The sequence below is a fragment of the Bos taurus genome, chromosome 29 (assembly GCF_002263795.3).
Source record: "Bos taurus isolate L1 Dominette 01449 registration number 42190680 breed Hereford chromosome 29, ARS-UCD2.0, whole genome shotgun sequence".
In the NCBI taxonomy this organism is placed as follows: Eukaryota; Metazoa; Chordata; class Mammalia; order Artiodactyla; family Bovidae; genus Bos; species Bos taurus.
This window is the reverse complement of record NC_037356.1, coordinates 42,215,694-42,242,446: the sequence shown is the minus strand read 5'-3', so window position 1 is coordinate 42,242,446 and position 26,753 is coordinate 42,215,694. Positions and strand designations below refer to the sequence as shown.

The 26,753-nt window shown below is 52.3% G+C and overlaps 1 protein-coding gene across 20 annotated transcripts in view; it reads right to left on the bottom strand.

Moving 5' to 3' along the window:
* MARK2 (microtubule affinity regulating kinase 2) overlaps positions 1-26,753 on the bottom strand; it is a 55,673-nt gene that overhangs the window by 11,189 nt on the left and 17,731 nt on the right. For 16 of the 20 annotated variants that reach the window (XM_059882975.1, XM_010821100.4, XM_010821095.4 and 13 more), the window contains 6 exon segments: positions 4,222-4,398; positions 3,929-3,982; positions 981-1,029; positions 593-658; positions 433-503; positions 194-250 (listed from right to left, as the gene is read on the bottom strand). In XM_059882975.1, coding sequence (XP_059738958.1) covers positions 194-250; positions 433-503; positions 593-658; positions 981-1,029; positions 3,929-3,982; positions 4,222-4,356 — 432 coding nt within the window. In that variant the 5' untranslated portion in view covers positions 4,357-4,398. 20 annotated transcript variants of the gene reach the window in all.

The window sequence follows — 26,753 nt, the reverse complement described above, 5'->3', positions numbered from 1 at the left end:
CTGGCGGGAATGGGAACCTAAGTCCAGTCACACAGGCCTGTGTCAGAAGCAGCCCTAGGGGCTTCCTCATCATCTCCAAAAAAATTACAGGCTAGAGCTTCCCTGAACATCAGGGTGTCATGGTTCTGTCACCGTTCACAGAGGTGAACGGCCCAGCCCTGACTCGGACGCGGGAGACGAGCGCGTGCCTTACCTTTAGGTCTCTATGAACAATAAACTTCTGGTGACAGTACTGCACAGCAGACACTATCTGAAAGGAAGGAAGAGGGGTCAGCCCGGAGGCGGCCGCACGGGCTGGGGGAGCTGCGACCCTGTGACCGGCTTCCAACCTGCCACGTTCCGAGGCTGCTGAAAGGCAGGCAGCGACTCCCTGTATGCCAACCCCCCAGAGCAGAGGTTGGGCCCATAGCCCAGGGAGGGAGTCACACCCACCTGGCGGAATTTGGCTCGAGCCTCTTTTTCTTTCATCCTGCCATGAGCCACTAGGTAATCAAACACCTCTCCTGCAAGTGACAGGAGTGGGGTCTACATCAGAGCTGGCTGGAGCTGGGGAAGGCAGGGACACAGGAGCGAGAGGCAATTCCATACCTACCTCCACTGGCGTACTCCATGACCAGGTAGAGCGTTTTCTCAGTCTCGATCACTTCAAATAACTTAACTGCAAGAGCAAGGGCCAAGCTCTGAGTCGGAGCAGTAGCAGGGGATCACAGGTCAAGCCCCGACATGCACAGGGGCATCCTCAGAATAAACGTTTCCTCCCCTCCCATTCCTGCTCTCCCGAGGACAAGCTCCCCTCATGGCAGCCACACCTCTAAGGATAGCCCTGAGTGCCAGGGGCAGAGCCGGACTGAGCTGGGCCGCCCCAGAGGCGTCCTGGAAGACTCCGGACTCCAGCCGGTACCGCGCCTCTGGGAGGAGGACTACATGTGGGAACTGGAGACGCGAGGTGGGGGAGGGAGAGGAACAACAACGGTCCTCACCTATGTTGGGATGGTTCAGAACCTTCATTATTCTTACTTCACGGAACAGCTGGAAAATAAAAGAGCAGCAGGGGTCATGCCTGCTCAGCTTGCTCCCCTCAGGTCCCCTCCAAACAGATCCATTGCTAGGATGCTTTTTGCGAAAGAGCAAAGAGGCAGGGTGAAGAAACAGTTTGGCAGTCCAGCTCTTCCACACCCGTCCCCAGGGGCTGAGGACCCGAGTGGAGAGGAGAGCAAGAAGGGTCAGCTCGAGGCCAGCGGGGCTCTCCCGACCTGCATCCTCAGGGGCAGCATCTGGACCAGCCAGCTGCGCCCTCAGGCACTGTCTACTCAGATCCAGCCCCCCAACAGCAGACGGTTTTGGCTGGATGCCTCCGAAGGAGGGAGCGTGAGCCCATGGACATGAATATTTAGAACCTGAGCTGCTCCTACGGTCCACAGACAAAGCAGACTCAGTGTGGTCTGTGTGAAGGGGCAGGGAGCTCTGAAGGGGGACCCCACTGTCTTCTGACTTACGGAAGCCAGAGGGCTCGGCACTCGTGGGTGCATCTTTCTCTCTTGGGCCTCCGGGTGGTGACAGAAGAAGCCACTCCTATATATAGCTGATGCCAATTTTAATCAAATCCACCTACACACACTCACGCTCTCTTTGTGAAACAAAATCAGGGACTCCAAACCATACATTTCCATGAAGAAAAATGACAGAAATGAACCCCATCCCCTCTGCGGGGGCCAGAAAATCGGGGGTGGGGTTTTGGTAACTTCTAGGCCTTCCCACTTGCACAAGGAGCAGAACCAGCTGTTTTGTGTTTTTGTTTTTTGAGGGGTGGTATGGAGACCTAATTTATTTTATAGGGAAAAAGTGAACCTATCTTTTTTCCCCCTTTAATGAAGTCCCAGAGCTTTCCTGAGCTAGAAAGGAAATGGGAGACAGGTTTTCCAACTCTTGAAAACCTGATTCTGACCTTCACTCCCTTTTCCTGTTAGAGCCCAGGTTTTTCCTTGCTTTCTTCCCTGGCCCAGGAGATAAAGTGGATGAAGAGGCAGGAAGTCCTGGACACCACCTCAGGGGCAGGAGTGGGTAGCAACACTGAAATGGGGCCTGAAGCCAGCTGCCAGGGTTCCTCCCCTGAGGGCACTCGCTGGGCCTGCGAAGAGTGCCCTCCTAGGGGAGCGTGGACTTGGCTGAGCTGGGTTAGAGCCCTGAAGAGGCCAGCTTCTTCAAGGTGTGTCGTTTAGGGGTTGCTGCCGGGATCAAACTTGAACAGAGTGATCTGGCCAGAGTCAGCCTGGCCTTGGCCACGGAGTGTGTTAAAAGGGACATCTGTCTGGAGCTGGTGTCCTCCAGCCAGTCAGGAAGAGGCAGGGAGAGAGACAGGTGGAAAATCGGACGGCTGATCTGACGCTGGCAGCCTGACACGCTCCAAAGACTGAATGGCCCACACCAAGTTGGCTTCTGCTCTGTGGGGTCCGAGCCAACGTGTCAAGAGTAGCCCTCTTTCCCTTCCTTCCGGAAAGCTCCCAGCAGGGAAGCCCTGGTGATGAGAGCCACATTTCCTCTGACTCAAAGAACCTTGAGCGGATCCCAGGGGTAACAAAAAAAATAGGAAACACCTTGGTTTTGGCCGTCAGCGTGTCATGGCACCTCAACCCACTCTAATTCTGTGAGTGTCTCAGTAACAACTCCCAACCCCGAGCCCCAAGCTTCCCAATCTCGCTGTGGTTGGCTCTGTTAGCATGAGGTTATACCCTCTCCTAACCCAAGTAACACAATGTGCTCATGAAAAGGAAAGCTCAATCTGCCATGAGATCAAAAGATCTGGGTTAATCAGGGTCAGAAAATCTGAGCCAGGGTCATCTGGAGAATGAGCAAATCTGACTGACCTGAAATGGGGCCGCTTTCTGGGAGCCCGTTGGGAGATTTCTTCCTTCCCCTAAACTGCCTGAGCCCATGGTGGTGGGGAGAGGGCTGTTTCCAGCTCTACACCAGCCAGTCACTGGTAAGCTGTCCCTCCTCTGCAAATGAAAGCCTTCTTTCCTCACTCCTACGTATGTGGTGCCACCTGGAGGGTTCCTTGACCAGCTAGTAAGACCTCAGTTTCCACTGTAAGTCAAGGGAAGCAAAAGCCTCACCTTGCAAAGACTACATGCAAACGACTTTGCAACTGTTAGTCAGGAGGAGCCTAAAAGTGAGAAGGAAAACTGGGAGTACCTGTCCTTAATCTGCACGTACTATCAGAGGCTTTTGACACTGGAGTTCAGTTTCTAAAAACCCCAGCCCTCCATTCCCATTCTCTGAAATGGAGCTGGCCCAGAATCCAGGGGCAGGTTCTCTGCCTCCTCTTATCCCTGTACTTCGAGACCCACTCCCCTGGATCATTCCAGATGTTAAAGCAATTGCTTGTGTTTCGAGTAATAGCTGTATACATGCGTTTTTGCATACGGGCTGGTCACAAGCCAGAAAATAACAAGATGCAGGAAGTAGGTCAGACAGGTAGGCCAAGGGGCTGGGAAAGGGCAGAAAGACTTCTAACGAGCCAGTGCCTGAGGCCAGGAAGCCCAAGCAGGAGAAGTCGGCACACAGGATCCAACAAAACCCTGAAGATAGCAGAGCCATGGAGAGGGATAGTGGGGACAACAAAATAACCAGAGAATCTGAACTAGGGGTTCCAGTGTCTGTGTGTGTGCTCAATAATGTCTGACTCTTTGGGATCCCACAGACCATAGCCTGCCAGGCTCCTCTGTCATGGAATTTCCCAGGCAAGAATACTGGAGTGGGTTGCCATTTTCTCTTCCAGGGGATCTTCCCGACCCAGGGATTGAATCCGTACTTCCTACACTGTGCCACCTGGGAAGCCTAGGGGTTCAGGAGGAGGTCCAAATGGGATCAGCAGATGAGTGACTCCTGACAGAGGTTTAGAAAGAGACAGCATGTACTGTGAGCTTACTTTCTGGAGGCTGGAGGAATTCAGCTGCGTCTTGTCAATGATCTTTACAGCTACCTGCACAAGAGACAAAAAAGCCCGAGATTATCTCTTTGACCAGGCTAAGATCAGGATTCAAATCTGCTTCTTCCTTCATATTTCCGCCTTCTTCTGGCCCTATCCCTCTGAGTATCCCTCTCTTTTCAGATCTCATTTCTGCCTGATAAACAGAAGGCTGTCTTGGGGAGTAGCCCTACCACTACTGCTGGGGTATCAACAGCGGGAGATGCTGCCATGTCCCCAGGTCCAGCGCTCACCTCTTTCCCAGTCAGGATATGCCGAGCCAGCTTCACCTTGGCGAAGTTACCCTTGCCGATGGTCTTGAGGAGCCGGTAGTTGCCGATATGGGGCTGCTCGTCAGCAGAGGTGGCTGAGTTGCGGCCCCGCAGCATGTTGGACTTACTGCTGGGCTTGTCGAGGTGTCCCAAGGGGGGCTGCCGGGTAGAAACACGCACACCTTGAAGTGTGCCACCCTTCAGCTCCCCACGCCCTGGCCCTTAGCTCTCTGCAATAAATCGTAAGAGGCTGGGGTAGGGGGGCAGACGCCAGGAGGCTGGGAGGCATGCAGAGAGCAAGTCATAAGGCAGGGGAGTAAGAGGAGAGGGAAAGCGAGCCCCACTTCACTCCAGAAGAGCACAGCCGGGGTCCAGTGTCAACATCCTACTAGGAGCCGTCCCATCCCTGGCTCCACTCTCTGGCAATACGTCCCCGTGAACAGCCCAACAGTTCCTCCTCCTCGTGTAGGGGAGCGCTGCCTACTGCCCTCCCTGTGGCCTGCTCACACTTTAATCGGGCGAAAACTGAAGACTCGCAGGGGCAACGTCGTCAGAATTACTGCAAAGCACTCGGCACCCAGTGCTTTACATTTATCTTTACCGAGTATGACTTTATGTTGATTCGTTGTCTATCTCATAAGAATGGAAGCTCATGAGGGTGGGCACGTATCATTTATTCACTGATACAACCCAGCACCTAGGTAGCCTGGATTATGGTAGATGCTCAATAAACACTTGTGCAGTGAAAACATGGAATGATGGTCTGAGCAAGGCCCTCCTTAGATATCCCCTAGCTCAAGTAAGGGTGTGAGGAAGCAGAAATGACAACAATTGGCACCAACAGACACATAAACATAACACAAAAAAAGGCATGGTCCAGATGAAAACATCCATCTGTATGAAGACCTGTATGGCCCTCAGAAGGCTAAATGTAGAGTTCCAAGTGATCCACTCCTAGCTACACACCCAAGAACAACTTGTACACCCATGGACGTTCATAATATCCCACACTCACAATCGCCAAACAGTGGAAACAACGCAAATGCCCATCAACTGACAAATGGACATACAAACTGTGAAATATCCACACAGTGGAATATTCATGGGCAATTAAACAAAGAAAAAGGAGTACCAACATATGCTACAACATAGATGAACCTTGAAAATGTTATGCTAAGTGAACAAGACTAGCCATGAAGGACTGCAGGCTGTACAATTCCCTTTATATGAAATGCCTACTCTGGAGTGGGCAAATCCAGAAAGACAAAAAAAGAGATGAGTCTAGGGCTGAGGGGACTCCCCGAAGGGGAGGGGGCCTTAGGGATGACAGCTAAGGGCTGAGGTTTCTTTCTGCGGTAATGAAAAAATTCTAATGAATTTTTCATTAGAATTCTGTGACTGTGGTGATGGATACACAGCTCCATGAATTTACTAAAAGCCCCTTAAGCGTACACTTTAAAGGGTGAACTGTATGGGATGTGAGTTACATCTCAATCAAACTGTTAAGAGTCTGGTCTAACACTGGTCAAGAGCCCTGATCTGCCTCTTCAGAGCACCCGATGCCACTGCTCCAGCGTCATGCGGGTCAAGGGCAGCCAGAGCCCTGTCCCAGAGCCATCCAGAGTTGTCCTGGAAACTTCAAGGATACAATCTGGAAGCAAGCAGTGGGACCAAAGAAGTGTGCCTCAAAGTTCTTTCTTTCACAGTCCTTTCTGGCTCTCGGTGAAACCCTCAAAAACCACAAAGAAATGACTTGTTACCACCCAAGGAACTGTCCAGGGTTCCTTGGCAAGGAGCATATGCTTCCCCAAACAGCTGCTTTTCAGCCCTAAGGGGCCACGAACAAGGAAAAACTTCCCTCTGCCCCCACTTCCAAGAGAGGAAGATGGGTGGAAAAGTTTCCTTGGCAACCTCTAATTCACCTCCTAAGTTCCTGGTCACGCCCCTATTTTCTGAGGATATGAACCAAAGGCAGCAGGAGTCCGGCAGTCACCAAGTCCTAAGAGTTTGGAATGAGAATTTAGTGTTGACCTGAGGGTCTGGGTCCTTCGCTCCCAGAAGCTAAATCTGGGCATCTGACTGCCCATCCTGAGCTCGGCCCCTCTGTCTCCATGTTTCTCAGCCCTGGGGCTGCTCTGTGTGGCACAGCTGGCCAGCACCCTCTCCCCACTCCTCACTCCCAGGCTCAGCTGCACACTATCTTCAAGGAACAGCAACAAATGTCCTCCATACTGGAACAGAGAGGCGTGATTAAGAGTACAGGTGGAGAGACAGACTGCCAGGGTTCAGGTCCCAAATCTGCCTCTTACTCAACACATGTTAATTTTACTATCACCAACAACGTCCTTAAGAGGGAGATGACATTACTACAAAGCAGGAAGAAATCCTAAAAGATGACCGACATGGGATGATCCCACGTGTGGGTGCCAGCAGATGGTCTAGTGGGTGCCGAGGAGCTCTGTCCAACAGACTGAGGTTCTAGGTCAGGTTCCCCCCACTTACTAGCATTAGTTTCTTATCTGTAAAGTGGTGATAAAACAGTCCTATTTCACATTCATTAGGTGACAGAAAACATATAAAATGCCTTTAGTTCAGTTCAGTTGCTCAGTCGTGTCCGACTCTTTGCGACCCCATGAACTGCAGCATGCCAGGCCTCCCTGTCCATCACCAGCTCCCAAAGTTCACTCAAACGCACGTCCATCGAGTCGGTGATGCCAGCCAGCCATCTCATCCTCTGTCGTCCCCTTCTCCTCCTGCCCCCAATCCCTCCCAGCATCAGAGTCTTTTCCAATGAGTCAACTATTCACATGAGGTGGCCAAAGTACTGGAGTTTCAGCTTTAGCATCATTCCTTCCAAAGAACAGGTAAAATGCCTTAGCCAATCTTAATAAAGAACAACCATGATTACCATTATTTTTGGATCCTGGTGGCTCAGACGGCAAAGAATCCGCCTGAAATGAGAAGATATGTGGGTTCAATTCCTGGGTTGGGAAGATCCCCTGGAGAAAGGAATGGCTGGGTGACCCACTCCAGTATTCTGGCCTGGAGAATTCCATGGACAGAGGAGCCTGGAAGGCTACGGTCCATGGGGTCGCAGAGGGTCAGACACGATTGAGCGATTTTCATTTCACTTCAAATGCTACACAGCCTGTCTGCAGAGCCAGAAGTCTCACGGTCAACAAGACTTTCACATCTAAGTCAAGTCCTCCCAATCCAGCTGCAGCTCAGATGGAGGCCAAGAAATGTAGGGTCCCCCCGCTGGGGAGATGTCCCTGCTGGGGAGAGGTCCCCGCTGGGCATTGGCCACCTTGCCTTCACAAGAAGGGACTCGCCAGGGCAGCTGCAAAGGGTTAGTTCCAAGCGAGGTCTCCAGGACACTCAAAGAGAAGGTTCCGCCTGTCTGGGTCCCAAAGCAGCAGAAAACGCTGGGGCATGTTCTTTGATTTCCCCGCTCTACAAGTCATACGTTCCCCTTTCTGACCAAACCACTCAACTCTCAGGATGCCAAGGACACAGTCCTTCTCTCACCCTTCTGCCTCTTCCATGTTGAGACACAGTTCCCACAGCAGGGATGAGGGACAGGAAAAAGAGAAAGTCCTCAGTAGGTAATGTTCCTTGGACCAGGGCCCTGCACCAGGCGGCTTCTTTGAAGGCTGAAGCAGAGGCAGGGGTGCAGGTGCGACCATGGAGACAGAGCCTTCCACGGCTCTGACTAGGCGCATGTAACCTGGACACAGATCTCACCAACAAGGTGGGAGGCTGATGACTGGCTGTCCTTCTGGGCCAACTAAACAGGATCTGGCCAGAACCACGCTCTGCCCCCCACCTCCATCCTCCTTGCACACAGACACAGAACACGACATCCTCCAAGCTCTGGCCAACACCACAGAATGGGCAGGCCCCAAAGGTCTCAGGAAGTCCGCTGAAAGTAGACACCATGGCCCTCAGGGAGCTTTCAGAAAGAACAAGGGTAGGATTTGGAACCAAACAGCAAAACACGCAAGTTATTTAGCAGGCCTGACTGAGAAGTTGGGCCTAAGCAGCTTTGGGGTCCTCATTAGAGGAGAGGGGAGAATTTAGAGCATGAAGATGAAGAAAAACAAAGTCTTCTATCCAGTGGGCCCTTCAACCTGGGATCTCAGAACCAGGCCTAGGCGTGTTGCCAGGTTCGCCCGGAAGACAGCCTCCACCCCGAGCGGCCCGGCGCTGACTCAGGTAGGCAGGGCCCCTTCCCTAATGCTGGAGGCTCTGACCAACAGTTCCTCCCAAGAAAACCTCACGCTTTGGGGCCTTGAACTCAGGGCTGGCCTCGAGTGTCCCGAGACTTCCCCAGGGCCGGGAAGGGGCCAAGCTGGGAAGGGCGACAGGCGCTCCTGGGCCAGAGGCAGAGTGCGCCTGGGCCCTGTGGAACGGAGCAAAGCTGTCCCTTGGGCACTGCCCGGGGGCCATCCCGGCTCTGTCTCCCCTCACCGTGGCACTCGTGCGCCCACCCGGGGCCGCGGCCTGTCTCGTTCCTTTCCTTTCACTCTGGCCAGGCCTGCTGACTCCACCTAAGGGTCGACTCTTCTCGGGATTCGCCCTCTTCGTTCTTAGCCCGCGCCTCTTCCCAGGAAGGGCACTGCCTTGCGCTAGTTAGTGCCTGGCTCCATTTAGCAACTCCTCAAGGATCCTGTGTGTGGGGTGGGAGGGATGAAAGAGGAGGGGGCAATTCCACAGCAAAAAAACACAACAAAAACAGGGGGAAACATACCCGGCTGGAGAAAGGGACAAGGACTACCAGCGACTTCCATTCAGCAGAGCCCAGAGCAGAACCTGTCAGGCAGCGAGGGCAAAGTACAGAGGCCGGGAAGAGCCAGGCCCAGGGCGGGGGCCGTCAGCCACCCTTACTCAGCTGAAGCAGGCGACACCTTCCACCACCTCCTCAATGAAAAAGAGCGCGGCAGCCAGGCCGAGCGGCTCTGGGAACCTGGACTGTGTCGCAACCGAAACCACCACTAGCAGAGACAGCCCGGGCTTGGCAAGGAGAGGGACGGGGACAGAGCCCCGCGGCTTCTTGCAGGCCGGGGCCGGTGGCCAGGAAACCCACGCAGTCCTCGGACACTGCCCAGGAGCCAGGTGGGAGGAAAGGGGCCCGAGGGGAACGGGAAGGGAGGGAGACAGAGAGAGAAAGAGGCGGGTCTAGATCCACTTCCTTCTCCCTCCCCCTCCCCGGAAGTGGGCTGCCCCACCCTCCCCAAGGTGCTCTGCTGGGTAACAGCTGGGAGAGGGTGAGGAGGAGACTTACTCCAGCCCAGGCTGCCATAAAGCCATTACTGCACCTGCAGCAGGTGGGACCTGGATAGGGGCTCACACCTGGGAGCGGAGGGGGGCCTCCGTGTGAATCAGACAGGCTGCCCCAGAGAGCAGCGGCAAAACCACCATCAGGACCAAGGGTGGGGGTGGGGGGAGCAGGACCCGCTGTCCAACAGTGGCAGATGGACCTCCTACTTCACAGCAGGCAGTGTTCAACCTCAGAAAAGTGCACACTCCCCTTGTATGGAGTGTTCTGGACAAAGTATCAGGAGACTCAGGAACCCTGGGAGCCCCTTAGGTCTATGGATTCTAGAAGAACCTTTGTCACTGATAGACAATGAGATGTTTAATCCTAAATTTTGCCCAAAAGTTGGGTACAAACCCAACGTTTCTCTAATTCCTTCCAGCCCCGATTCTGGGAGACTGTCTCCAGGCTCCCCCGGGCCTGGGCACAGCAGGGGCAGCCATTCCTCACACCTGCCTCTGGCCAAGCCCCTGCCGTCCAGGAGCCTGCTGAGCCCTCCTTGCTGTGTTCTGGGTTCTGGTACTGGCTTTTCCTCTGGTTGCCAGATCTACTTCACACTCATTCCACTACTCTAGGCTAGCATCTTTCCCATTAGGCAACTCTTTTTAAAGCACTCATTCCAGGAGGCCATAAACTCCTCCAGGGAAGGGCAGAGCTCCCGGTGCCCTCACAGCACCTGGCACAGACACATGGGAGACGGTGCTACTCCGTGTTCACCTTCTGTATAGCCCTGGTCAACAGCCTCGACATCCCTGGTACTACCGTCTGCTGCATATCCTGTGTTCTCCACACCATAAACCTACAGGGTAGGTAGCACGTTCATTTTACATGAGAAATTTAAGCACAGAAGTTAAGAGACTTGCCCAAGGCCAGCCTGCCAGTGCAGAGCTGGGCCTGGGGCCCAGTGCTTTCGTGCCCACTCCAGCACTCTGCTGTTCCTCATGCTTCCCTTCAACCCTTCTTGAAGACTACTCTGCTCTTATTTTTCCCCAAAGAAGAAGTCTCTGGCTCTTCGTTCACAGACTAGGAGAAGGGAAAGATGTGAAGACTCAGGAAAGGTGCTTGGGACGGCAGGAGCGCCATGTCTGGTTAAGGCCAGTTGTGGGGCCAGGTGCTATTTCACAGCACCCCCTCCTCTCACTCCTTCAAAGTGGGCACTCAACTCAGTGCAAGAGATCAGGCTTTATTCTGGACCCTGGGCTGTCAGGCCTGCCCCCCGACTCAGACGCCAGAGTGAGGTCAAATGGCTGCATTTCCTAGGCTCCAGGGTTCTGTGATGTGACACAGGGATCGTTTCCTCGACTGCATGTGTGGGAGGCAAAGTTTTGTAAACTGAGGAAGTACCGAGCACTGACTGCAGAGACACTGCGGAGAGACAGGGCAGGCCTGAGCTGGTGTGCCACGGGGCAGAGCACTAGCTCTTTCACCCGCCCTCCTCACGTACCCAGGAGCCTTCTCTGCACCCGCTCGTCCTGAGCAACTGTCCTCTCAACTGCCGGCAGTCAAGAAGCCAGTGGAGCGTGCTGGGTAGGAGAGCTCTGGGAAGGCTGGTGAGCATTGACAGGTGGAGGGCCTGGACGCACCCCCATCATGAACTGTGACCCTCCGCCTGAGGAACCCCTGCAATCCCCTAACACTTCACTGCAGAGGGGCGGTGGGCTTGTATGAAGAGGTAGATGGATGCCTCCCCAACAAAGGAGGCCAGCAGAGCCTGTGACCGAGGCGAAGCCGAAAACAAGGTGGCTGACTGTCGTTCGGCTGTCTGAGCTGCAAGTCTCACCCCGAGGATGAGAGACCGGGACTGCAGCCCAGGTCGCACAGGGAGTCCACGCGCCTCCCAGCAGCCACGGCAGAGCCAGCGCCTGCCTGGAAGTCTGGTGGGTGAGAACTGACCACAGTGAAAGCTGAGCCACCCTCCAGCTCACACCCCTTCATGCACAGAAGCCACCGTGCCAGGAGCACCCCTCAGATCTCCTGTCTTCTGAGTCACTTGAAATGCTGGGCTCCTCTTCAAACACAGTGGATTCTATGGAGCAACCAGAGCTTTAGAAGTTTCCACACTACTTCATCCCTGGGCATCCACTCGCCCAGGGCCTGGTCTCTGTCTCAATCTCCAATTACTGTTGCCTGTTCAGCACACTTTCACTGAGCGCCCACCGCTGAAGCCCGTTTACAAAGTCAAGAGAGATTTGGCTTCTGCCTCCAAGGGACTGAGAGGAGCGGGACCGTACACGAGACTCATGATGTGCCTGTGGACGGCACGGCAGAGCTCAGGAGGCACCAGGCCTGCTGGGAGCCCTGCTTTGCTCCTTACCAGCTCAGACCACCACCAGTGAGAACACTTGGAGCCGCCAGATCTCTAGACATGAGGACTCTAGCTGCTCCCACTTCACAGGATTAGTGTGAAGAGGAAATGAGAAAATCCAAGCCAGTGTTGACCATGGAGCCTGGTGCGCAGCAAGGTCTCCGCCATGTTTTCTGTGATCTCTCTTCACTTTCAGGTAGGAACTTTTGTTTTCCAACTACAGGGGTTCTCTGAGCTCTGAGAAGAGCTATAATCTCTAAGAACTTGATTACAAGTGCGGCAAAGCTGATATTCCTTCTAGAATGAGGAAAAGTTAAATTCCTACCATGGCAAGGCTGTCAGACAAAAAGGACCCTCCTTCCTAACATAAAACCACTCCTGCCAGGAGAAGTGGGTGAATAAGAAGGCAGCCACGCCTCTGCCCTCAGAGCAGCCCAGAAGAGGAGGAAGGTGTGCCCGCTCTTCCCATCCTTGTCAGCTCCTTAACCCCTTCCTTTCCAAAGAGGCCCAAGAGACAGCCGACATACCAGTGCCACACGGTGCCACGGGCTATGGGAAGCTCACACTGCCAGCCTCACGCTCCATTCGGCTCCTCCCGTACCAGTGGGTTACTGTAACCATGGAGACCAGCAAGTTCCTCCATATCACAGGAGAGCCAGCCTGCCAGCAGCCCAGGGCTCTGGGGTAGGCAGAAGGCAGTCTGCATCAGAAAGGTCTGGCTCTCCTGACACAGAATTGTGGGGAGCTGACGGAGACGAGCCAGGGCAGCCGAGGTGCCCAGGCCACCCTCTAAGTGCCTTTTCTTTGCCCAGTAGTTTGTCTTGAGCACACCGTCTGGCCGTCAAAGTGGTGCAGGGTGTCCCTCCGGAGTCAGACAGACCTGTGGTGGGACCCCAGCTCTACCACCCTGGTTGCTGTAGGGAACGGATTGGAACGGATCGGAATGGTGGTGTGGAGAGCTACAGATACACATACTGAAAGGCTCCTGCTCTCATGAAACACCTTCTTTTAAGTGGTCCATGTAAGTAACCCTCTTATCCCTTGCTTATCCCAAATCCCTTTATTCAAATAGTTATCCAGACATCTTCTTAGCTGAGACTGACCTCTCCCTCTCTCTCACAGCGCCCTGTCTGTGCCCATTCAGCTCTTCTGACTTTGGGCTTCTATACCTTAACCCCACTCTTTGTGCTCTAAGAAGTCAGAGGTCACCCTTGTGTGCCGAGTGCCTAACAGGGCACGCACCTAGCTCCCCTGCTTTATAATACTTGTGGAAATTATACAGAATAAAAGTGGTACAACTTTATGATCCCTAAAGTTGCTTCCCTCCTCCCTCAAGGAGATAAGCAAGGGCAGAGGAAGGAAGATCAAAGCTTCTGGCTGCAAGATCCCTCTCCCCTCTTTCAGGGCGTTTACTGCCCTTTGAAGTTGACTGGTTACTGTCTGTCCTTCTCACTAGACTACACCATACAGGGAAGGCCCTTGGTCTGTCTGATTCATGGCCCACAACAATGCCTATAGCACAGAGCGGAAGCATTCAGTAAGGTAATGAATGAATAAATGCGTACGAATGAAAAAGAAAACATGTTGGGGCATCTTCATGACAGTTTCTGGGATCTACACCAGTAACCCGTATCAGTGTACTCTGCAGACAACATCCAAGCGGGCAATGGGCCACAGACTGGGTGCCCCAAAGATGGGTGACATCTGTGAAGCGTCAGTCTCACTAACAAGCTTTCTCTCCATTGGAGACAGGGCCCTTGGTATGCCATCTCTCACAAAGCTCGAGGCCAGGGTGGTCATCAAGGAGAACTGGAGACAGACTCAGAATATAGGCAAAGCCAAGCAGCAGCTGCCCCCTACTCCCATCCCCGGCTCCTTTCATCCCAGAGGGGCTCCCTCTCCTTGAACTTCCTGCTGCCCCACAACCCCCAGGCACTCGCACTTCACACGGCTTTCTGCCTCTCCACATTCAATCAAAACCACGGTGTCTTGCTGTGACAGTGTAAGGCAGCTGAAGCCACTCGAAGAGCTACTGATTTGGGGAAGTGACAGAGACTTTAGGAGACATTTCCTTGGTGTTTGCCACACTGAGAGCTTTGCTTCAGTATTTCCTCCTTGAACCAATGAATTGAGTGGACCCCAGAGATCACCCATACACCCCTGCCCCGTTTCTTTGTAATAATCAGCATCCCCACTCTGCCTCCCACCCCTCCTCAAACTGCCTCCTGTTACAGAAAAGCAGAGGAACTAAAAACGGCAGCTGGGGAGCTCAGTTGACTCACCACCCAGCATAATCATCTCCTCCCAGAATCTCCCATCTTCTCCTGGGGTTTTTGCCAACACAAAGTGAAAAAGAAGCACGAGATCTTAAAAACAAAAACCAACCCTATCGCAGCGTTTATGCAACAGCCTTTCTACCTGGGTGCAGATTTAACCCCGTATCTCTGCCCTTCTCATGCAGTTCCTTCAAATGTCTTCATGAGGCTCGAAAACAAGCCTTCTGGGTTCTGTCTGGTTCCAGCTCTACACTGGGAGGTGCTGAATAAGACAAGTGCCTCTTCCCACTGCATCTTCCTCTCAAAGTGGGAAAAACTACTACCTCCTGACTCCTCCAGTTTCAAAGAGGGAGTTGGAGGAGGACGAAGAAATGTCAGAAAGAAGACCGGGCCTAAAGTCTGCTGCCCAGAAGTCACCGTGGCCACAAGTTCAGAGCTCAAGCAGGGCGAGAGCAGACACCACCAAGGCCGCACCACCTCTCTCAGCACCGTCTCCACCTGGCCAGGCTGCCAGGTGGCTGTTCCACTGAAGTGACCACTAAAAATCCAACTGGCTGCACTTCCCATGATTAACTGCCCACTGGGCTGCTCCTGCAGGCAGAGGGGTTATCTTTCTCCTTCAGCAGATCACTAGAAACCCAAGCAGGAAAGGACAAACAAGCTGAGGAATGAGGGCTACCCCTGAACCGGTGCTAACTGACAACGGGTCAAATCAGTCAGAATGGAGAATTCAGAACAACTGCAGGAGCTGAGCACAGCTCTCCAGAAAACTTTCTGGGTAGGAAGTGGTGTGTGAGTGTTTATCTTTGGTATTTGGCATCTAGAAAGACAACTTACTTTTGTGATAGATAGCGCTATGACTACAAGTGATGAGAATGCTCCCACAAGGCACACAAATCTGCTGTAGCGTATTAGCAAAGAAACCCCCAACTTACCCAAAGTTCCATTCTGAGGAGGAACCTTCTCCCATAGGAACATGTTACAAATGACGGTTGCACTCTCAGGCCAGCGCATCCCGTCAGGGCGCTCCACGGTCTCTGAGGCACTATATTAACCACACTCAACACCTAAGCCTGGTGGCTCAGATGGTAAGGAATCCACCTGCAGTGCACACCTGGGTTGGGAAGATCTCCTGGAGAAAGAATTCATACCCACTCCAGTATTCGTGCCTGGAGAACTCCATGGACAGAGTCTGGTGGGCTACAGTCCCAGGAGTTGCAAAGAGTCGGACACGACTGAGCAACTAACACGACACTTAAACCAGAGTCTGGAATAGGAAAGTGAATTCAGTGTTCCAACGTGGGACAGGAACCTATCTTTGCTCTCCAAGGAGCATGGGCAGTAGAGTCTGGGGTTTCTTAACCTTCAAACTCTAGGTGAGGGTTTGACATAAGAGGAATGGAACATCTGGGGTGGCTGGGCAGGAGGGAGGGTCTAAGGAAACAGAAATCCAGGTGGAGATGAAGAACAGGCTGGAGGAAAGGAATTCTGAACGGGTACTGCCTTACAGGAGAGAAGGGCTGAGGAAGGAAGACCAAGCAGAACGTCCGGAGAGGGCGGGTAGAGGGGAGCCTGGGACAGTCCCTGACGCAGCAGGGGCAAACACTTTTCAGAACTGTCTTCCCTGCTTGGTAACTGAAGTCACAGACACACCTCTTTTCTACCTCACTGGGCCCATCACTACCACTGCAGTCTCAACCAAAGCCAAGGGTAGAGGCTGCTGAATCCTGCTACATGGCGTGGCCATGGCCTGGGCTGGTGCCTTAGCATGCTGGATAAACAGGAGGGCTCATCTGTCAGAAGCTTGGTGGAGAAGACTGGAAAGCACAAGTTTCTCCCTGGGACTGAGCACAAGACAGCTGCTGACGCTGGGCCTAGGTCTGCCTGGGAAGCCAAACCCTGCTTGTTTTCTGGTGGCAACAACAGTCCTACTCCAGGGTGCTCTGGCTGTCTGTGTGCACGATCCAGGAGAAGAGAGTACGGTAAATGAGGTGACAGTCATTTTCCATTGTAAGTGCCTTCTTAAAAAGCACTTTAATAGTTAATTCATCTTTTCAGAGACAGAATTCAGGAAAGAGACTCTGTGCTGGTTCTAAGAGAAAGGAGTCCAGAAAAGGCCAGTTTAGCCCTGGCCAAGGCGGCAGGCAGACGTGGGTTCAGAGGACGCTGCTGGTGGCGCTGAGCTTTCTGATGTCTGTGGCGTGAACCTGGGAGCGAGGTCCTCTGGTGCAGGTGGACTCCTGCGCTGGTGGAAGCCCTCAGGAACTAGAGCCATCAACCGACAGGTGGTGCTGGGGAGGAAGGGGCCACTGCAGGGCATTGTGAGAGGCACTATTTATTACACAGACTGCAGACAAGAGAATGCTGGCTGTTCTGAAGGAGGCAAGCAGCCAAGTTTCTAGCTTTCCATCTCCAAATTCACTCAGAGAGGGCAGGGAAGAAAGGATGGCTGCAAAAGGGATACAGATCCTCCCCCCAACAAATCCTGAAGGGCAGCTCTAACTGCCAATCGGCATGCTGGCTTAAATAAAAACCTGAACACTGAGTGCAACCCGCCGCCCCCCCCCCCCCCCCTTGCTGGGATACCTCCGGTTAGAAGAATATGCCTAGCTGCAGGAGGACACTGCTCCCCAGCTTGTTGTTCTGTCTGGTCCACGCCACCACCAGGACAAGGACAAAGAACCCACAGGCATAAAGGGGGTTCTATCAAGAAAAGACGAAGGGCTAAAGTCAGAATCATCCAACACCATCCCAAACACTTAGAACAATTCCTAGCATATACTAAATGCTCACGACATGCTAGCTATTATTACTACAATTCCACATGCTTTCCTAACTTAGTCTGCAGGTTGCCAGAAAAAGACATGGCTTTTGGCTTTAACTTTTTACCCAATGCTTACCACAAATTCTCTATTTTCCAAAAAAAAAAAAAAAGGATCTTTGAACTGGCTGGAGTCAAAGACCAAGTTCTGGTCATCTGTTTGCACAGCTTGGACTTGGACGTGGCTTTCTGGCAGAGCCAGAAAGGGCTCCAGCAGCTCAACTGTTTTATCCCTTCCATAAAAGGCCACTCTACTTGCCCTGATCAAAAGCACTTGAAACACATACACATCCAATCCTAGGAAAACCCAGAGTGTACACCGGAGCTTCGAAATACACAGTGTCACAATCTTGCCAAGATTTGCCAGGTATATGGAACTGGAAATGTTACAAATTAACAGGCACAATGGGGAATGAGACTAGTATTTAAGAAGCCCACACACACACTCACGGTGTGGCTAGAGCCCCTGACTGTTACATACCAAGAGCCCCGCCTCTTCCGTGGTGAGACGCGGAAACTCAGAGCAGTGGCAGTGGGGGTGAAAACCTAGCCACACACCCAGCTCCTGAGCGGCGCTGGTCTGGAGACGCAGCAGCCTTCTGTGGCGGCCAGGCTCCCACCACCAGCTGTCCTTCACACAACAGAACGAGATCACTGTTTGGGAAGATGGGATTTTCAGTCTTGGGTTTTGTATCTTACAAGCTGGCATGTGTCTGGCTCAGGGGCAGTTTCCTGACACAGCTGCATGTCCTGGGCCCCTGCAGACAGGATCTGAGATACAGGGGAAAGAGAAATGAGATACCAGAAGTAGGAATCCGGGGATGAGAAAGGCAAGACGGAATGAAACAGTCTGGCTGTCCTTTTCACACTCCTGTGCCACAAGAGCTGACTTCTCCTACCTGGTCCTAAGGAATCACAGGCACTCCTGGTTCCCATTCCTGGAGGACCCAGGCTTCCCCTGGCATCTCCACCTCTTGACCCTGACAGCTCTACCATGTCAAGTGACTGTGGTATCCAAAGCTGATGCTGGCTACCCCATGAAGAGATAACCGAGGTCATGTGAGCTGGCCCGACACGTTCTGCTGCACTTGTTTATGGGCAAGAGGATTAAAACAACCTGTCGGGGTGGAAAGGGGGCAAACCCTGTACACAGGGCAAGCACTGTGAACATGGCATAGAGGCCTCCCGCCAAGAAATCTTTTGCTCAAATAAAAAGCATAAATCTCTCACCAAACACCAAACCCGCTCACTATGCCAAATACCACTTATGATCCAGTGACCTTGAGGCACTGCTCCATTTTCCCAAAGTTCTTCGTATAAAAGGTTTGGCTTTTTGGGGCAGGGGGTTGGGAGAAGTCAGGGAGATTAGAGGGATGAGCAACAGAGGACCCCATTAAGAGTCCCAGATTAATGTCCAAGCAAAGGCTTTCTGTCTAACCAAGATCTATGTAGCGTGGGGCTTAAGTAAGGGGTTTCCAGGGTACTTTTGCATCAAGAAAGCACTCAGTTCTCAGATGCCTAAATGCCCAATCAGAAGTCAAACTATCAAAACAGAACTTCCTATGACCACTTCTCGCCCGAATCAAAGCTAGAATTGGGAGACCAATAACTCCAGGGCACAGGGGCTCAAGCAGCAGGGTGTCAGGGCTGTCCTCTCCGACCAGGGGGTTACCTTCCCAACATCATCACTAGCCACCACACACGGGAAGGGGACGGTGTCAGCCCCCGCACCTGTGGCCCCGCAGCTTCCGGCCGTCCGGGCTCTCCATGGGGTTACTGCAGAAACTGGCCCCTGGCTGGTGCTCGTCAGAGCCCCAAAATAACCAATCTTCCCCTCTTAGCAGGCCTGGGAGGCTACCATTTGCTCTCTGCCTTGGGCACTCGGGCCTCAGCAGCAAGACGATGGTCTCCATTTGGGTGATCCCCTGGCTGTCCGAAGAGGTCGGCAGACGGGAGCCAGGGGGGCACCCTTCTCTAGCCAGCCAGAGAGGGACACGAAACACCTGCTGGCAACCTGGGCTCCCTCCCCGACGTCCTCCTTCTAGCAAAAAAGCAGTGACTCCTTCACTAACCTTCCACCCACGGTCTCCCCGAGGCCAGGGCCATGGGCCCATCCTATGAGAAGTGAAGGTAGGAAGTCCAGCTTAGGAGCCAAAGAATATGGCTAAGGGAAGAAAAGGATATTGTGCTGCAAGGGATTCCAAGAATAAACTCTCCAAACCACCCACCTAGCTCTTCTGGAGAGCAGGGGTATTTAGAAGCACTTTCCATTTCCCCACGCATGAGAAAGGGTGGCGGCCTTGGCAGACACACACCTGGGTCGGTCATCATCTCCCCGAAGGTGCCCTGGTCTCCCTAACACCAGAATGAGTCCACACTTGCCACCAAGGGCCAGTCTGAGACGGTAACGTGCCCCAGAGTTCACACACTCACGCGTCCATTAAGCTTCCTCCAGACTGCTGCTGTCATGCCATGCAGAGCCGTGAGGCGGGCTGAGTCCCACTCTGCGCCCCCGAGCCGGTCACTCCAGTTTGCTTGGTGTGTGGTGGGGGAGGCGGAGGGGAAGGAGGAGGAAGGGAGATTATGAGTCTCTATTTTCAAGCCCAGCCCCTAAAACTGGGGAGGGAAGCAGCTGGGCTCCCGCTGCAGGAGCGCTCCAATCTCTGGGCACTACGAGGCCAGCCAGCTGCATAAGAGAACTCTGGGGAGCGAACACATCCAACACGCTGGGAAGAGGAGGGGAGACCAACCCAGGGAGAAGTGGGCTGGTCTCCTGCCAAGAACTCTGAATGGTACTCCTATCAGAACTAGAAAATAACAGGAGGTAGGCAGGTTTATGATCTCTGGGGAAAGGCAGGAGGGGAAACAGTAAAAGCCGGACTAGCATGGGAACGAAACTTGTTCTCTGGCAGGAGAGCAGACAGCCCAGCTGCCTGCAAGGCCACGGCCATGGCCACCATGTCAGCAAGTGAAACGCTGTCCCGTTACACCTTTTGGAGGCAGACGGTGTTCACGCTAACCTTAGGTCGGCTTTCACACACTTTGCCGGCCGTGCCCTGAACTCTACAGTTTGCAGCACGGTCATTTCCACGGACCCTGAAAGTTAAGGCCCACCACGTGAGTGCCTGTGCCCGACTGCCAAGGACAGGAGGGAGGGGGGCCCCTCGCGAGCCGGGCTGTAGGGGGCAGAGCTTCAGCCACAGAGGAGGGCCCCTCTCACAGACAGGAAACGCTCCTCCGTGGCGGGAGCAGAGCCCAAGGCTGCCACACAGGGGCGACAAAAACACCTGTCAGGAGGGGCAGGAGAAATGGCCGCCAGGTACTTCCGCTTTCCACCAGCCACTAGCCTCGGCCGCCACAGGTTGCCTCTAAAAAGCCTGCAGAGCCCCTCCTCCCCACCCGGTGGCAGCGACGACCCGTGAGTCACGCCCCCATGAGAAGAGGGAAATGGGGCCTGAGCCCTGAGCCTGAAGAAGCCCCACAGTGTCCTGAGCCAGCCCGGCCCCAAAGCTGAAACCAGTCCCACCTGCCAGACTGAAACCTTGGATGGCCTACCCTTCACCCACACCTGCGTGTAGAAAAACCAGCCCCTCTTCAACTCTACAACAAGTGGGGGGACATCAAAGTCATCACTGCAGGACACTCAGCACCAGGAACTTCACTATGTGGCTTCCTGGTCACAGCTCCCCTTAAACATATACAAATGAAGTATACATGCATGTACACACATGTAATGCTAAGCTAAGTCGCTTCAGTCGTGTCTGACTCTGTGCGACTCCATAGACGGCAACCCACCAGGCTCCCCCGTCCCTGGGATTCTCCAGGCAAGAACACTGGAGTGGGCTGCATTTCCTTCTCCAATGCATGAAAGTGAAAAGTGAAAGTGAAATTGCTCAGTCGTGTGTGAGTCTTTGCCACCCCATGGACTGCAGCCTTCCAGGCTCCTCCATCCATGGGATTTTCCAGGCAAGAGTACTGGAGTGGGGTGCCAGTGCCTTCTCCAACACACATGTAATAGGTGCACATATATGTAAAACTGGTTTTCAGATCCACAGTTTCCGGATTTTCCCTTCATCTGGCTGGCTCCCTTTTCCCGCCTGCAGCTCCAGCCCTGCCCTTGTCCCTTCTTGGAGTCTCACCCTGGGCTCCTGCCACCTGTCTTCTCATGTCCTTCCAGACCTCCAGCCTTTGCCGCCAGCTCCTACTGCCTGGAACACTGCCTCTATCCTCCGCTCCCATTCTCCTTCCTGGTCAGCCTCAGCTCAGACATCGGATCCTCCGGGAAGTTTTCCCTGCCCTCACAGGGTCCTGACCTGTCACTCCAGGCGTCCTGAGGACAGCAGCCTTCTTGCACTAGGACCTGGCTCCTGAGGAATGGCCAGCCTCCTTCACAACTCTAGATGGTTGTCTTGTTCACCACTGTGCAAGACTGCGGCTGCTGCTGCTAAGTCACCTCAGTCGTGTCCGACTCTGTGTGACCCCAAAGACGGCAGCCCACCAGGCTCCCCCGTCCCTGGGATTCTCCAGGCAAGAACACTGGAGTGGGTTGCCATTTCCTTCTCCAATGCATGAAAATGAAAAGTGAAAGTGAAGTCACTCAGCTGTGCCCGCCTCTTAGCGACTCCATGGACTGCAGCCTACCAGGCTCCTCCATCCACGGGAGTTTCCAGGCAAGAGTACTGGAGTGGGGTGCCATCACATTCTCCGGTGTGAGACTAGGCGTGACCTAAGGGAAGTTCCAGGGCTTCAGTCAACTCCATGTCCTCAGTGCCCAGCACCTCACATGCTTTCAAGAAATGCTCTCCTATTCATGAGAGAAAGCCAAGGGCAGGGTCTTCCTGCCTTTTTCAGAGTGACTCTTTACCCGACAACCCTTAGCACATCTCTGCTCCACGTGACTGCTTCAACCTAGGCCAGGGCTAGAGAGCTGGCGCCTGTGGCTTTCAATCCATTCTCCAGGGCCTTCTGGTGCCTCTACAGACGCAGTCTCTGGCAGGATTTCAGAGCTCGTGGCCAGTGTGGAGCTGGGGCCGACTGCCCTTCCACCTGTCCTTTCCCAGCCTCCCCTCTGCTCTGAGGGCTGCAGGGAGACCCTGCACAGGCCTGCTGAGCAAGAGGACTGCTTCTGCAGTGAAGCAATGGGGGTACAGCTCCAAGTCCCCCAGAGAGCAAGTGTAGATCCAGCACCACCCAAACAGGTTGTATCGCTTGAGCCAGTCGTTCACCCTCCTGGGACCTGTTTCCCCACTTGCACAAGGGGCTGGCAGTGAGCTCGGAGGGTCTATCCTCGGTGGACGTGAGGGCTCTCAGTGTCTGTGTGCTCACAAGCCTTCCAGCAGGAAGTGGGCACGGTCTGCACGTTCTGAAGACCACATCCTGACCCTGTCTTACATTGCGTCAAAGCCTGGCTCTGTAACTAACCCTCACCTAACATGTCTTGGACACCAAGCTCACACACTGGAAAACCTCTTCCTCCTAGGGCTGAGAAAATTCAAGTTAAGCTACGTGACAACTCTGGACTTAGAAACACTACAACCCTGAACTCAGTGTGCCCTAGGCCAGAATCCTCTTCCTCTCGAGACTTCATTTACCCACAATTTACCAGCTCCTCACCACTCCCAGCCTCTCTGCACACCACGCATGTGGCCACAAGGTGCAAGGAGAGGTACAGTGACCCACAGTCCTCCCAGCAGGCCTGAGGGCCCTGCAGCCTCAGCCTCAGCAGTTCTGAGTAGGCGAGCCCCTGGCAGGGCAGGTGGCACACCCAGTGCCCAGCACTTGCCCCCCGCCCCTCTCAGTACGACTTCCTAGCAGCCCAGCGCCATGGAGGGCTCCTGGGCGGGGAACTGCCTGCTTGCCCACCATGGTAGCCCACCCATGAGGAGAAACCCATTTGGCAAAGCCAGCAAGCAGCAGTTTCACCCTCCCTGCCCAGTGCGGGGGGAGGGGAAGGCGGGTCCAAGCAGACCAGTCCAACAGGTCCTTTTCCCACCACCCTACACAGCTGGTCTCTTCTGCACTGCTTCATAACTGCTTCATGACGCTGCAAGTGTCGGAGCTCTCACACTCTGAGTCACAAAGACCAGGGAATCAAGAAGAAAATAGAAAATGGCCATCTCATTCTTGCCCTACCTGCAAAAGTCCTGGGAAACACAGTCCCTGACCTCACAGGTTTTGGTCAGTTCCGAGAGGTAACTGATCTTCCCTAAGACGCTCACAGAAAGGTGCCGAGGTGCTGTGAAGCCAGTTCTTCGGTGCCATGCTCCCGAGCGGCTCTCCCACTAAAATAACTCCACAGTCTTCTGATAAAGACCCCACAGCCTCTCCAACCCTGGACTAAACTCCCAACAGTGTCCCCCTGTTCACCCATTGCAAAAGCGGGGAAGATGAGGCCAATTTATAACCAGAGACAACAATGTAGCCAGAGGTGCTGTGTGTCCGGGGCAAGAACACAACTCAGCAAAGCTGGGAGGGCTCTCTCGGCTCCGCTCCTAGTTCAGGAAGCCACAGGGTCCCTCAGCAGTGCACGCCCTCCTTGCGGTCTCCTCTCTGGGTTCGTAAGACAATCCAGTGATAGGGGAAAACATCCTCCTTAGCCTCTCATCCTGAAAAAGTCGTTCTTTTTTGTCATTATTGAACCTATTAAGGTGAACCTGTTAAGACCTGTGACTTACATGGTCAAAAACTGAATAGACAGATGTCTGATTCACAAATCAATACAGACACACTTTCCCAAGGGTGGTGGTAAGTGAAGAATAATACCCATGTTGTAATTTTTCTTTTCTTTTTTTATTTCACAAGTAATTCATTGAGAGATGGTCATGTGCAAAGCACTCTAACAGACTCTAGGGAAGAAAGGGAAGGATAAAATACAGCCCAGCCTTCAATAGACCTGCCTCTCTAATAGGAGAGGGAAGCACAAATCATACTACCTAACGCAGGACCGAATCCAGGAACCAGAGTTACAGTCTGCCTATGCCCTCCAATTTACTAGATGCTTCTTGTTTAATCACCAAGTTGTGTCCAACTCTTTGCAACCATGTGGACTGTAGCCCACCAGGCTCCTCTGTCCATGGGATTTTTCAGGCAAAAATAGTGCAGTGGGTGGCCATTTCCTTCTCCAGGGGATCTTCCCTGACCCAGGGATTGAACCTGCCTCTTCCGCATTGTAGGCCGATTCTTTACCACTGAGCCACCAGGGAAGCCCCCTCTGGTAGCAAGAACATAGAGCAATTTAAGTCAGGACTTTGTTATTTTTCAGAGAGATTTAGAGATCCCCAGGTCCCGCTTCTAGCTAGGACCATGAGTTTTGCCAGGATCTACCTAAACCCTGAGACGTCAATGAATGGGGATGCCTGCCCACAGAATGGGCTGTGATGAGAGCTGTGAGATGCTGATAAGAGGAAATCAACTCGGGGAGATGCACTGGCCAGTCAGTCATTCAGTCTTCCTTGTCTCATCCCCATCTAGAAACCAGAGACAGGCCCAATATACAAGCAAAGATGATACAGGAAAGGCTTAAGCACAAAGTCAAAAAAGTTGTTCGGGGCTAAGGTCATGCAAATCAAGTCAAAAAATGCCCCTGGCATTAGAACAGAACAGGCTGCTCTTGGTGAAAGTGTGGAAGACTTCCTAAAGCTCTGTATCCAGAGCCCCAAAACTCAGTGCCAGCTGTGACTGCGGAGGCATGTTAACACATTTATCCTCTTCTCTCCCAATTATCAGTTGTCAAGCCTGGTCTCCCTCATCAATTCATTCATTCAGTGTTATAGCTTGCTGTACACTAATATCAGTTTTTAAGTCGTATTCTTAATCAGCAGGCTACCAGCAATATCAGAATTCTTCTGGAAGGTTTTAAGAAGGAATGAATACTCACTCCTGAAAGTACTTAGAAATTCCCTGGACAAACAGAAGATTCTATATCGTCTTAAAAATAAAACAAACAAAAATCAAAGTTAATTCAGGGCCTGGGAATAAAGATTAAGGCCCCAGTCCTCCTCTGTTGGGAGAAAAATAATTCTGAAGCTAGTTCTTTTTTTTTTGGGTAAACTGAAGTTGAGAGGAGGGAGGTGGGAAGGGGGTTCAGGATGGGTTCAGGATGAAATCAGCCACGTGCACCTGTGGCTGATTCATGTCCATGTTTGGCAAAAACCACCACAATACTGTAAGGTAATTACCCTCCAATTAAAATAAATTTAAAAAAAACCCTGAAGTTTAGTTGACTTACAATATTTCAGGTGTACAGGAAAGTGATTCAGTTAAATATGTGTGTGTGTGTACACAAACATATACATATTCTTTTCTATGATAAGTTATTGCAAGACACTGAATACAGTTATATCGTTCCCTCTGCTATACGGTAGGTCCTTTTTGTTTATATATTTTATATGGAGTTCTATCTTAAAAATGATAAAGCTAGTGAGACTTGGTCCACATCACTCAAAAGAAAATCATTTCCCGAAATTACAAAAATAAATAAGTAGATGAAGGAGAATGCGGACTGGCTTGCTGAAAATCTTCCCTACAGCAGACAGCAGATTAGCCACATGAGATTCTTTTGGGATGGTTTACCATGCAGAATTTTAGAACAAAAAGCATTCCAAACGTGAAACTGGGAGCTCAGCACCTAAACATTTATTAGTAAGAAAAATTCTCACACCACAATCACAATGAAGGTTTAACATCGTCTGACATTTTGTCATTAAGGGATCGGTTTTAACTGTAGATTTGGCAGCTTGCCCTATCGGCTGTTTCACAAGCAGCTTTCTGAGGTTTCAAGAAAGGCAGGGTGTTTGCTTTTAAACACTATCTTAAAAATACGTATTTCAGAACAGGGTTCAACCACTCCAAGACAGAAGGAGGGAACGAAAACTGAACCAGATAAAGGATTCTGATGCTACCAAACATAAAGGGAGCACACCAGAGGTGCAGGAGAGGAAAAGACACTGCTTGCCACCAGCAGCAAAATGCCAAAAAAAGTCAAGTTAGCACTTCTTATGGCCAAGTTAAAAAATAAGGATGGCACTAAAGACATGAGGTTGATAAAAGGAAATCTTCATCTCTTCAAAATACACTTAACTAACTCAAATCTATTTTATTTAAAAACAAAACCACCCAACAGTTCCACACCAACGCGAAGGACGGTCATCTAATCAATTAGCAGCCACACCTCTCTGCCCAGCGTGATGCGGTAATTAAGGGAGAGATTCTTCTCCCTGGGAATACAAGTACAGAAGGGCAGAGCCCCTAAGGACCTAACCCATTATGACAGCCTTTTCATTAGCGAGAGAACACCGCCATGCGCTCTCCAAGGAAGCAGTGGCCTGCATCACTACAGAGCACCTGTGTGTGAACAGCAGCCACCTCTGAGGACAGATGAAAATGTGCTGGCAGCAGGAAGAGGGGAGGGGCAGAACCACTCAAAAAATTTAGCAGGCTGAGCTTCTTATCATAATTCACATGGACCATGGTTTTTCCACTGTAATAAAAGGATGGATTCTAAATTGACGTAGAAACAGCACATAACCATGATCTTAGAAAAGTGAAACAGGTTTGAACACAAATACAATCACTCAGCTGAACTCTTTTTCTACTAGGGGCAGCCAGAGGGGCGCAAGTGGGGAAGTGTGATGCTTGAATCAAGGGCAGCAGTCCACCCCTTTACCCTTGCCCCATGCTGGGATCTTAAAAAATCAGCTCAAAATTTCAGAATTTAGTTAATACAATCAAAACCTGTAACAGGATAAAAGAAAAGGCACTATCATACCAGGAGTGACACGCAAGTAAATCATACCA